The following is an 11,951-nucleotide window of genomic DNA, read 5'->3' as shown; positions in this document are numbered from 1 at the left end:
CGCCAGGGACAGCCACGTTGTACACAGTGCTCATGGACGCTTTACTAGAATACATGATCCTAGGTGAGAAAAACCAAAGTAGCCACCTTTCGGCTATGTTCGATTTGTAGTGATATGCTTGACAGAAAACTGTGTGTGTCTGATTTCAGACCACAATTTGAGAGGCAGAGCGCTAAAGGAAAGCACAAATATGTATGATTTGGAAAACAGGACTTCTCTGGAAAAGTACAAGTTAATGGAACAGCGAAGTAATCTTTTAAGCCTTTTTAAGGTTAAGATACTTCATACAAAACAGAGAGGAGTTATTTTTATCATCTGAAGCAAGACAAAGAAGAAATGGTTTTCTTCTCATAAATGAGATCAGCATTTCCCAAACTGATGCCCAAAGGAACAGTGTTTCATGAGATGCTAATGCCTTGAAATTGTATGAACAATAGTTTGAGGACTGGTATATCCTCCTCTTAAACATCCGGGGTGGCAGGGGTAAGGGGCCAAAACCGTTTTAAGTGTGACTATTCCTAAGAAGCGGTCTATGGGAGGGAAAAACAGCTTGGGAAATGCTGAAATTTCTGATTTGAAGGTAAGTTTGGATAAATATATCTGGATAGTTCACTCATGTGAGTTTTATATGCCAGGTACTCCGACGTCCAGGGATACTTTGTAACCAAATTGATAGGCCAATAATCTGAAGCTTCTGGTCCACTGTTTTTTCAGCATGAGTATCCAAATCAAGAGAGTCCGATTATCCGCTGACTGAGTGGTTAATACAGAAGCTAGCGAGCTGCCTGATAGCTTCATCACCATAAACAAGGGAGCTGGAACGGATGCACACACCTTCTCAGCACTAACATTCTAGGACTTCACTGTTTGGAAACTAACTTGTGTGGAAAGGTGAACTGCTTGTTCCAATAGAAAAGTGACACGATCCGGAGTGAGTGCCCCTCAACACAAAGGAACCAGAACTAAAGCCTCCCATTCTTAAATAACATTTATTATTGTTGCAAAGAAGTCTTTCATGAGAACAGTTCTCACATTTAAAGCTATATTGGTTATGGTTATAGAAGCAGATTTCATTGAGTGTTCTAGATGAAGTATGCCTGACTACGACTCTGAATTCAGCAATCTAATATTCACAATGTGTTGGCTGCCACTTAGCTATTGATCCAAACATGCCTTTTAATTTTTTTTTTTTTTTTTAAAACATGTGCCTGCACAGGGTGGAAAAAGAAACGCCAAGGGCTTGCTAAAAAGGAGAAGCCTAAAAAAGATAAAATTCCCGCAGCAGTTCTGTTCAACTGCAGTCTGTGAGTGCAGGAATAGTGTCCGTGGGGGGAGCATTATGCCCAGTGGTTTCTCCGTGTGAACGGTGGGAAAGCCCTTGAGGTTTTCTGCGGCTGTCAGGAGGGAGAGGGAGAGTCCGTTTACTGGATCCAGTCGATGTTCAGGCACCGCGCTATGAACGCAAACATATCTGAGACCTCTTCTATCACTTTGGCCGTGGGCTTCCCGGCCCCGTGGCCGGCCTTGGTGTCCACGTGGATAAGCAGGGGGTTGCTTTGCTTCCGGCTCCGGCCCACGACATACTGAAGGGTGGCGATGAACTTCAGGGAGTGGAGTGGGACCACGCGGTCATCGTGGTCGGCGGTGAGGAGAAGCATGGACGGATACTGGATGTCGTCTGCCTCCGGGAGCTTCACGTTGTGCAACGGAGAGTATCTGAAAGGCAAAGGCAGTGTGGTTTGTCCACGAGGCTGCTCAAGGAGCACTGGCGGGCACAGTAACCCACGTAGTTTACCAGCCTAACTTCACTAGCCATGACTGCGGCCTGACTAGTCCCCGCGTGACCACCGCAGTCTCTGCGTGCATCGCCGTGGAGGTCAAACTGGCCGGGGCTACTGCAGAGTGGGGAGCTGTGTCACTTCTGTGGCTCCCACTTTGGAAGACTGGGTAAAGAAGAAACTCCTAGGGCTGCTGAGATGACCCTAACTATGTGTGCACGCTTACGGTCTGGAATAGCTCTGTATTCTTTAGACTGACTTTCTCACTACTACAAAGTGGACTGACTTTAAGCCACTGATTGTGAGTATAATAGGAGCCAGCCTTTCTTTTGTTGAAAAACTTGAAATTCAAAGTGAATGGCAGCTTTTTACCCCTTTACCATCTATAAACCGTTTACTGCAGGCTCAGCATGGCAGTCTTAGGAAGAACCCGGGTCCTGTCTGGGCCTCCTGCTGGCTCTCACGGTCCGGCAGAAAGAAACGGCCTTTGGCTGATGGGGACAAAGTTAGTGGAGGGGCAGAGGAAGCGCCTTCTGAAGTACAACTTTTCAGGTAAGGGAACAAGAGGGTTTTAAGAATAAAAGTATAGTCGGGGGCGCCTGGGTGGCTCAGTTGGTTAAGTGACTGCCTTCGGCTCAGGTCATGATCCTGGAGTCCCGGGATCGAGTCCCACATTGGGCTCCCTGCTCAGCAGGGAGTCTGCTTCTCCCTCTGACCCTCCTCCCTCTCATGCTCTCTGTCTCTCATTCTCTCTCTCGCAAATAAATAAAAATCTTAAAAAAAAAAAAGTATAGTCGAATTAAACAGTAACTGATAGTAGTTAAGTGAGTGAAATCTCTGGACTTTTTTTCTTTACATTTTACTCAATAATATGGATGTCCTGTTTCTCAGTGTTCACTATTACTGAATATAATCGGCTATTTTAGGAGACTTTTATTTTGGAGGGTAAATAGTCAAAAACAGTAAAATTTCTGCTCAGTTAACCAAGTCAAGACTGAAAAGTTCTGGAGTTTAGCCTCCCAACAGATAAGGTGGGGGCGGCAATGGATCGGTTTTCTGATCTTATTTCAGAGTGTTGTTCTTGGATCAACCCTAGCCCTCCAGATAAAGGTTAGTTCTTGGGGAAAAAAACTCTGAGAGGTTCTGTAGAAAATTTATCCAACTATTCCCAAATGTGGAAGTCCAGCTCCTTCATGGGGGGGACACGCTGCCAGGTTTGAGCAGCTCTCGGTAAGGCCCTCTCTGGCTCGAGTGTGTAGGGCTGAGCTCTCTGCTGCTCTGGGAGCAGCAGTATGAGGAGAATACAGCCCCGTGAGAGCTAGGTTGGAAAAGTAAAGATACTTTTCTTTTTTTTCCCAAATTAATTTTAGAAGTATTAGGTTCCATTGAATATTTTGTTGCCTTTGATACACAATTCAGTCAGTATTTTTGAGTTTAGATGGGACTCCCTAAGTGTGTATTTTCTTTACATTAATTTGAACTATAGCTTCTTTATTTAGCTTTTACTGGGATTTGTCAACGAGGTTATTGCAATGATAAAACTTTGGTCATTTTAGCTGAGGAGCTAAAACCATAAAAAGCACATAAAATGAAACAAAAAAGCTTGACTGGAGAAATTATTGTATTGAAATGTGGAGTCGACTGAGAAGACTGGGACAGGGGACACAGGCAGTTCCTAAGTGCTGAGGTTGATCCCCAACCCCCTATGCGTGGGAAGCGAAGACAATGAAGAGCCAGAAAAGAATGTAGCTTGCGGTCTTGAGAGTCTAAATGTCTGTCATTTTCTCATTGGTCTTGCCAAAGCGGTTGAAGGATAGGAATGCAGTTGTACAATATTTTAATAATGTGATTTGCAGTTTCAAACATATATGGTTACACTGAGAGAACAAAACAAGTTTAATGTACCTGCATATATCCCTCTTTATTTCCTTCTTAAAATCCCATACATAGATGTTAAGTATAATGACACCTTTTTCTATTAGTTTTTGATTGCTATGGTAACAACCTACCACAAGTTTGGCAGCTTTTAAAACAACACAGATTTCTTATCTCACAGTTCTGTCAGCCAGAAGTCTGGGTTGGCTCAACCGGGTTCTCTGCTCTGGGTCTCAGGGCTGAAATCAAGGTGTTGGCTTGCTGGGCTCTTATCGGGGAAATTCTGGGAAAAAAATCTATTTCCAGACTCATTCAGGCTGTTGGCAGAACTCAGTTCCTGTGTGATTATAGGACTGAGGTCTCCCTTTTTTTGATGACCACTGGCTGGAGGCTGGTCTCAGGTTCTAGAGGCCCCTTCCTCCATCTTCAAAGCCAGCAATGGCAGATCCAGTCCTTCTCCGGCTTCTAATCTGACCTCCCTTTCTGCTGCATTCCCTGCCTCCAGCCTGAGAAAGTGCTCAGCCTTTTAAGGCTTTGTCATTAGACTGGGTCCACTTCAGTAATCTAGGATTATCTCCTTATTTTAAGGTCCACTGATGAGTAACCTTAATTTAATCTGCAAAGTCCCTTCACAGCGGCACTCAGATTAGTGTCTGATTTGAAGAGACCAGGGGACGGGAATCTGGGGGTGGGAGGATGACTTTAGAATTCTGCCTGTCACATCTTTGTCGTTTGTTGTTTTTGTAAAGACCAGATCAAAACAAGGAAGACAAAGAGGAATTTCCATCACTTCCACTCCTTTTGCAGTAAATGATATGCAAACAGGAGACACTGAAGGGGACGAAGAGTCAAACACTTATCCTTTTGACTGCGTTCAGTATTCTATCAAATTGTTAGCAACATGTACCATATGTATTGATAGGAATCCAGACTTACTTGATAAGCCATTCGAAGTGTTGTTTGCTGTCTGAGCACCCGTAATCGGTGGTCCAGGCATGGCCAATGGTGTATTTATGGAACTTCAGCATGTCCATTACTCCCACTTGGGCAATAACACAACCAAAGAGGTCCGGGCGCTGATTTGCACAAGCAGCTGAAAACCAGGACAGAAAGAACGGAAAAGGAGGGTGGTTTGTCTTTAAACATCTAAATAAACAAGGACAAATCACTTTAAATACATTTTTTCCTGGAGCACAGGAAGAAACCATCATAAACCACCTGCCTAATGGCCACAAGCTTTTCTCCCTGCTTCCAGTATATCTGAGGGGTAGGATGTTCTCACCGGTGATAGAGATTCATTCCCTGAAGTGAATCTCAATGGGGGAGTTATTCAGAAAAACTCAAGGATTTTCTGGAAAACTTGTGTCCACTGCTCTCATTCCTATTTTTTTTTTTCCACAAGGAAAACTTGTTCAGAATCTCAAAAGTAACCTGTGACATTGTGACATGATAAGAAATATATAGTTATTGTCCCCAGTTCCTGGCACAGAACTCCTAAACCCCTTGGAATTTCCTGAGTGACACAGGCGAGAAGCATGTCTTTTAGAACTCATGGCTGCCCCTTTCAACCATACCTGAGTTTATGCTAAAGAGGTGACACCTGGTGGGCCCCTAGGGGGCTACACGATGGGGGCTGTCACCACACAGCCAACCCCGTGGTTAGAGGGGTGGGACTCTCAGCCCCGCCCCTGACCTTGGGGGAGGGGAGAGGGGCTGAAAATTAAGTTAATAATGGCTAATGATTTCCTTTATCATGCCTGCCTAATAGAACCTCCATAAAAACCCCTAAGCAGTGGAGTTCAAAGAGCTTCTAGGCTGGTGAACACTGAAGTGCTGGGAAGGGTGGCCTTCCCAGAGAGGACATGCCCATTCTGCAAGCCCCCCCTCGACCACACACCGTACTCTCCTCGGGTCTGGGAGCTGTTCTCACAAATTACCAAAGCCGAGCAGGCGGAGCATGGGAACCCGACAGACAGCAAACAACACTTCGAATGGCGTATCAAGTAAGTCTGAACCTGAATGGGAAGCCAGTCAGTCAGAAGTATGAGGGCCCCGGGCCTTGGAACCAGTCTTGGGAGACTGAGCCTGTACCATGTGGGGTCTGTGCTCACTCTGGGCACTATCCGAACTGAAGTGCAGGACCGCCAGCGGGTGTGGGAGAGTTGGTTGGTGTGAAGGAAAAAACCCCATACACTTGGTGTCAGAAGTGTCGTGAGGAGAAAGTGTTCACACAGCCCAAGGCAGGCCTGAAAGCGAGCACAGGCTCTAACCAATACTGGTACACGTTCTTGTTCTGGTTTAAAACTACTTGTCTTCGTACACTGAAGTTACATAAATGTATTCTTTTGTTTTGATGACTCAACAATATTTACTGAATATCCCGCCACGTGCCTGGCACTGGAGTCAGATCAGTGAGTGTTCCAGTGGGAAAGTTAAGTGCACGAGTGATTACAGTGTGGGAACCACCACTGCGAGGGAGCCCAACCCGGGGTAAGGAGTTAGGGAGGCTGTGGGAGGAAGTCACATCAAAGCTGGCATGACAAACAAACAGTGAGTCAAGGGAATCTGGACTTCTCCCACTTCTGGCAAAAAACCTAGTTCTGATTTTGGTGCTTATTCCTAATACCAGATCCTGAGTCCTACCCTGGGAGACCCTGATGCTCTCAGATATTAGAGGGGCAGGAATCTGTCCTTTTAAATTAGCCTTCAACACCCTGAGAAGGGAAATCCATTTCTGCAAGTTCCTCAAGGAACCAGGTTTGCCAACAGATGTAAACCAATAAACTGAAAATATAAAGGAATTACTGGATGAAACTGTGAATTACTGAACAACTCTCCCACTATTGGAATCAGATGGCATTTTCAATATCCTTTCCCATTAAATCTTAGATTTATTTGCCCTTCGTGCTTCTCTTTTACAGTTTGCATATGATCCACATGCAAATTCAGAACAAACCCAGAATCTGACCCCTTCTAGCAGCCTCCATCACACACTCCAGGGCCAAGCCACCACCGACACGTCTCACGGGGACGGAGGCCTCCTACCTGGCCGCCTGCTTTCCTGCTCTTGCCTCCTCTAACACCATAACACGATCAGTGCAAGATCGATCCCATTAAAAAGTAAGTCAAATTATGACACTCCCCCAAAGGCTTCTCATTCACCCAGAGTAAACTAGGTCCGCTAGCCTGGCTCTGAGGTCCTGCCTGGTTCCACCTCCTGCCACCTCTCCTGACACTCTCCCTCGCTCACTATGCCCAGCAACAGCCGTGGGCCTCTACTCTGTTGCTGGAACACTCTGAGCCCTTGCTGGCCTCAGGGCCCTTGGTGTGTGTTGTCTGCCGCCTCCGACTAGAACGAAAGCTCCATGGGGGCAGACGTGCTGTCTGTTTTGTTTGAAACCTATCACTGCCCTTTCTAAATTTAAATTATTTTGGACATATATATTTTACCTACATGGGAATTTTTTTTTTTTTCAAGACTATACTGGGGTGAAGAGTAAGAACAGGTATTCAGGTTTTGCAATGACCCCGTATATTTCAAGGATAAGGAAACTGAGTGAATGTGCGGCTCCCCTGAGCCCGCTTCAAAAACAGTGGATTTTCACTTGTGTTTTAAGTTGAGCCTATATTTGTACAACGCCCCCTCATATACTGACATTGGATGTAGGACCCAGCAAGCAAAGCCACCATAAATGTTCATTACAAGGTAAAATGTCATTAACTACCAAAAATTAGGAAAAGCTACTTAGAGGCCATAGCACTTGCAGGTTAAAGGAACAGAATCTAAAAGCACAGTATTAGGTTCCGGCCCCAGCATCACCACTTTCCAGCTGTGTGACACCAGGCAAGCTGCTCAACCTCTCCGTGCCCCTGGGTCCTCGGTAAAATGGGAATGCTACCAGTTCCTGTCCCTCAGGCTGCGTGCATGACAAATGAGAGTGTGTGTGCGAAGGGCTCAGCGCCCAGCACACAAGGTGCTCAACAAGTGTGAATTAACACCATGAACGATTTCCTGACTATTCTGCTGTGCATCGGTCTGTGTGCGACCTCATTTTCTTTCACTACTCCTCTCTCTGCACCCACAGCATAGATATTCAACAGATAGATGTTTAGTGGTGATCACATCTTACAAGTAACACAATCACAGGGGTTATCAGGCTCAATCCTGTGCTGGCTGAATCCTAGAAAGGGTCTAGTGGATCTAGTTTGTGGGGCGGGGGGTCCCACCCAGTGTGCAGCCAGAAGAGCTCGGGGCATGCAGGGGAGAAGCTTCTCAGGCTATCGTGAATCAAGCCTGTGTACAGTGGGTTCAGCTGGGTCTTTATGTGTCTTTTATCAGATGCCCTGATACAAATGGGTTTTGCTTTCTTTGCTCCCATCCATGAGCCAAAATCAGTCAAGAGCTGTCTCCGGACAGTGTATCTGAAAGCCCCAAGAGTGTTAACTAGTAAGTACAATAGAATCCAGTTCTCACCCACTAAGAGGCCTCCGTTTGAACCTCCATTAATAGTCAGCCTCTTGGGAGATGTGTAACCTTCCTTGATAAGATACTCTGCCGCATGCTGGAAGTCATCAAAGCAGTTTTGTTTGTTTGCCAAGATACCACCTGCAATGTACCAAAGTAAAAGATGGTTAAGAAACAAAACATTAAAACACACGCACACACACAAGTTTAACCTAAAGGGAATTCAAACGATAGGGCAGAGTTTCAACTATGGATCACTTACACACAGTGGGCGAACACCACATTTAGAAAAATGCCTCAACTGCAATTTTGTTACACATTATGGAAATCCATCAACACCACAATCACTAATCCATAGGGTAGATGTGTGTATTTCTAAATACAACGGCAGTGCCCCATAGGGAAGAGATGATCTGTTAGGTCAGAGAACCATGAGGACAAAAGTACGACAACAGGTAACCAAAAAGAACCTAGATATTAGAGAGGCTGAACTTAACCTTGAGCTGTGCTCAAGCCTGTGCTCTGAGTAGTGAGCAACGACCCCCTCTCGGGGACGGGACGGCCATGTGCCCACAGGGGCGCTTCTCCACCCTCCTCTTGGCCGGAGCTGGAAACGGTCATGCTGAGAAATAAGCTCTTCGGTTCCGCCCTTCTTTAGGGAATGTAAGCAAGAGTGAGGCGGGGAGGTGGTGGTGTACAGAGCAGCCTGTTAGAGTTGCTCAATTCTTGAATGAAGATCTCAGACCTCTCCCCAGAGAATCTGGATTTTCTCATCCAGAAGTCATCCAGTGTATAAAACCACACAAAGAAATTATGTAAAGAGAGGAACATTTGTAAGGTCTTGGAATATCTGATAGTAAAGGCCAAAAGTCAAAGATGGGCCCTCAACGGAAGAGACGTCTGAAGTAACTGCCTATGAGACGAACCAAAAGCAGACAGGTCTAATTAGATATTTGAGATTAACCACTTCTGCAGAAATTCAATTAAAGATGAAGCTGTGCTACTGAAGCAATTTTTTCAGATGAAAAGAAATGTTGTTAAAATCTTAATAAGAAATTATCGGTGAATTAGAATAGCTAGAATTACTTAGTTTCCAGGAATAATATCATTTTGGGTATAGGACTATATTTTTTAAAGAGCATTACATTTTAAACTCAATAAACCGAATGGAATTTAGATCTATCAATGTTTAGTATACTAGGGTCTAACTGGAAAAATCCATTTCTGGCCCCATGACTGCCTAAATATGGAGAAAGTTTATGAATCAGTCTAAATACAGACAGTCTACTTTTAGACTCATTCAAGCTCCAAACTCCCCCCTCCCCCACCCAGGGCTTTTGGACAATTAAGTTGGTTCATTAATACAGAGATGCGAGAGTACTGGTGTCTACCACGGCACGGTGCACCTGATGACCACGGGGTTCTGGAGAAGAACCTGGGTTCTCTAGGGGCAGGCCACAGGACCAGGAGTCCATGCAGGGGTGTGTGTACGCCGCCAACGGTTTAGTCAGTGACGTGTGTCGGGGGTCCAGACTTGGCACATGGATGGGGAACATAAATATCTATGTCTTGGCACATGGATGGGGAACATAAATATCTATGTAGAGATTTTCTTATTTTTCTTTGATCAATCATCTCAATATCACAGTATGATTTTAGTGTAATTAAACTCTGGTATCAGGTCAGGGTCAAAATTATGCAATGACAATTTTGAGGATGACACTCGGGAGCAGTTGCCCTAATGATGGCAGGCAGGCCAGGAGCCCATGTGTTAATGAGAAATGCTCACTCTTGCTAAGATGCTCATAGTATGTTGTCTGATGTCAGCCTCTAGGGTGCTTGCTGGATGTTCAGGGGGTCAGGCCTGGCCTTTCCTACATCTTGTCATCTAACAGGTACTTATGAAACATCTCTTTACAGATCTACCCTCATCTTTGCAGACTGGATTTGGTGCAGAAAACCACAGCCTCTGGCCTCAGGTTCAGGCACAGGTCTGCTGCTCCTCCCGTGGGAGAAGACCCCCTTTTGCCTGATGCTGCTGCCCAACACCAAGGCCCGGTGGCTACCTGTGTTCTAGGAGGCCTTCTTATAAACGATGGCTGATGATGAGAGTGGGGAGCAGCCTGAGGCCGGTGGGAGTGAACGTGCCTTCCCACATCCTCCTCTGGCTATTGGTTAGTCTAAGAATTCCAGACACACAAAAGTCTGGGGGAAAGGATGTGCTCCATATGGAAAGAAAAGGAAGAAATAAGGCTTTAAAAAAATTTCGACGAAGCCTGGGGAATGAAGCTTAGTATCGAAGCAATATCCTCAGTGAAGTAGAATACATGCTTCAGGAGCCCGGAGAAGAGACTGAATCATTAAAACCAGAAAAGAAAAACGAGTGAGCTCCTGAGTCTAAAACCTGCTCACGACAGAGTCACAGCCGTAATGCTAGGAGGTTGCAACTTCTTAGCAACATCGGGAAAATCAGAGAAAACAAGCAAAAGGATGCTCACTCTGGGAACAGGAAAGCTCTATTTGAGATGGCTCTTTTTAAGAGAAAATGACCTGGTTGGAGATGGCCATATAATGCTAACCAAACAGCCTGGTCTTGACTCAAAAGAGATCCAATAAATGCCAAAAAGTTGGGGCGCCTGGGTGGCTCAGTTGGTTAAGCGACTGCCTTCGGCTCAGGTCATGATCCTGGAGTCCCGGGATCGAGTCCCGCATCGGGCTCCCTGCTCAGCGAGGAGCCTGCTTCTCCCTCTGACCCTCCCCCCTCTCATGTGCTCTCTCTCATTCTCACTCTCTCAAATAAATAAATAAATCTTTTAAAAAAAAAAAAAAACAAAAAGCCAAAAAGTGCCCCGCAGACCCACTTCTGACAGTGATAAGATAAAAATGTACCCTGTGCATTGCTAAAAAACCCAATTCTGATTATGCTTTATAGGGAATGTTTCTGAGGAGTGTGTACTTCATTAAAATAAACAGATTACAAAGGAAAACAGAATGTGACAAAACGGAGCTGTTTTTAGAGGGGCAGTGGTGCCTGCAACGTGTCTGGACACCTCCTTATTTTTCGCTTGTCTGCCCTAATCCCGTCGGCTCGCTCAAGCACAGCTTTGGCCATGCCGTGTTTGTTTCCGCAGAGAAAATCCCTCACCTTTATGCCACGTCTCTCCGTACTCGCCACCTCCTCGGATGTTGGCCACCGCAAGGACACCGCCCATGTGTCTCACAAAGATGAGCCTGGACACACTGAGAAGCAGTTCAAATAATTAACCTTCCATGGACCACCTGGTACAGACCACGCTGTTGCTCTCCAGCCAAAAAAATGTATCCCCGAAGACACTCCACAGGTAACATTACTGAAATAGGAGCCCAGGAGTTTTATACTATTTGATTACAAAGTGCAAAATATAAAAGTTCTGATTAATGTTTAACTGCGAAGTTCATACATTTTCATGTGCATTCAGTAGATCTCATTTTTCTATACTGGTCAATATTTTACTACAGGAAGTGGGAATACACAATTCAGGATGCAAACAGAGAAAGAACCCGAAGCTCTCATTTCATGCTGAATCCATCTTTTAAACAATTACGTTGGCAAACGGAGTATCTCCAGCCACGTGACACAGCCCTGGTGTGAATGGCTCTGGGCTTGCAGGAATCCCCAGTGGTGGTCCCTGCTCCACTGTTTCTAGCATCTCTTTCCTCATTGTTCAAGTTGGAATAGAGAAAGTGGTTTCTGAAATTGGGATTTTAAAGAGGTGTTCCAGTTTTATAGACATTTAGATGCTGAACTAGGTAACATAAGGTGTGAGAGGGGTTGAGGAGACCAAGGACACAGT

The 11,951-nt window shown here is 45.3% G+C and overlaps 1 protein-coding gene across 2 annotated transcripts in view; it reads right to left on the bottom strand.

Annotated features, from left to right (window-relative positions):
* Positions 1-950: 950 nt before the first annotated feature.
* PREP (prolyl endopeptidase) overlaps positions 951-11,951 on the bottom strand; it is a 115,757-nt gene continuing 104,756 nt past the window's right edge. For both annotated transcript variants that reach the window (XM_032408154.1, XM_032408155.1), the window contains exons 12-15: positions 11,264-11,358; positions 8,128-8,259; positions 4,590-4,746; positions 951-1,716 (exon numbers count right to left, since the gene is read on the bottom strand). In XM_032408154.1, the coding sequence (XP_032264045.1) occupies positions 1,422-1,716; positions 4,590-4,746; positions 8,128-8,259; positions 11,264-11,358 (679 nt within the window). In that variant the 3' untranslated portion in view covers positions 951-1,421. The remainder of the gene's footprint in view (positions 1,717-4,589; positions 4,747-8,127; positions 8,260-11,263; positions 11,359-11,951) is intronic.

Source organism: Phoca vitulina, unplaced genomic scaffold (assembly GCF_004348235.1).
Source record: "Phoca vitulina isolate PV1807 unplaced genomic scaffold, GSC_HSeal_1.0 scaffold9, whole genome shotgun sequence".
In the NCBI taxonomy this organism is placed as follows: Eukaryota; Metazoa; Chordata; class Mammalia; order Carnivora; family Phocidae; genus Phoca; species Phoca vitulina.
Note: the sequence above shows the minus strand (reverse complement) of the source record. Positions and strands in the feature narration are given on the sequence as shown.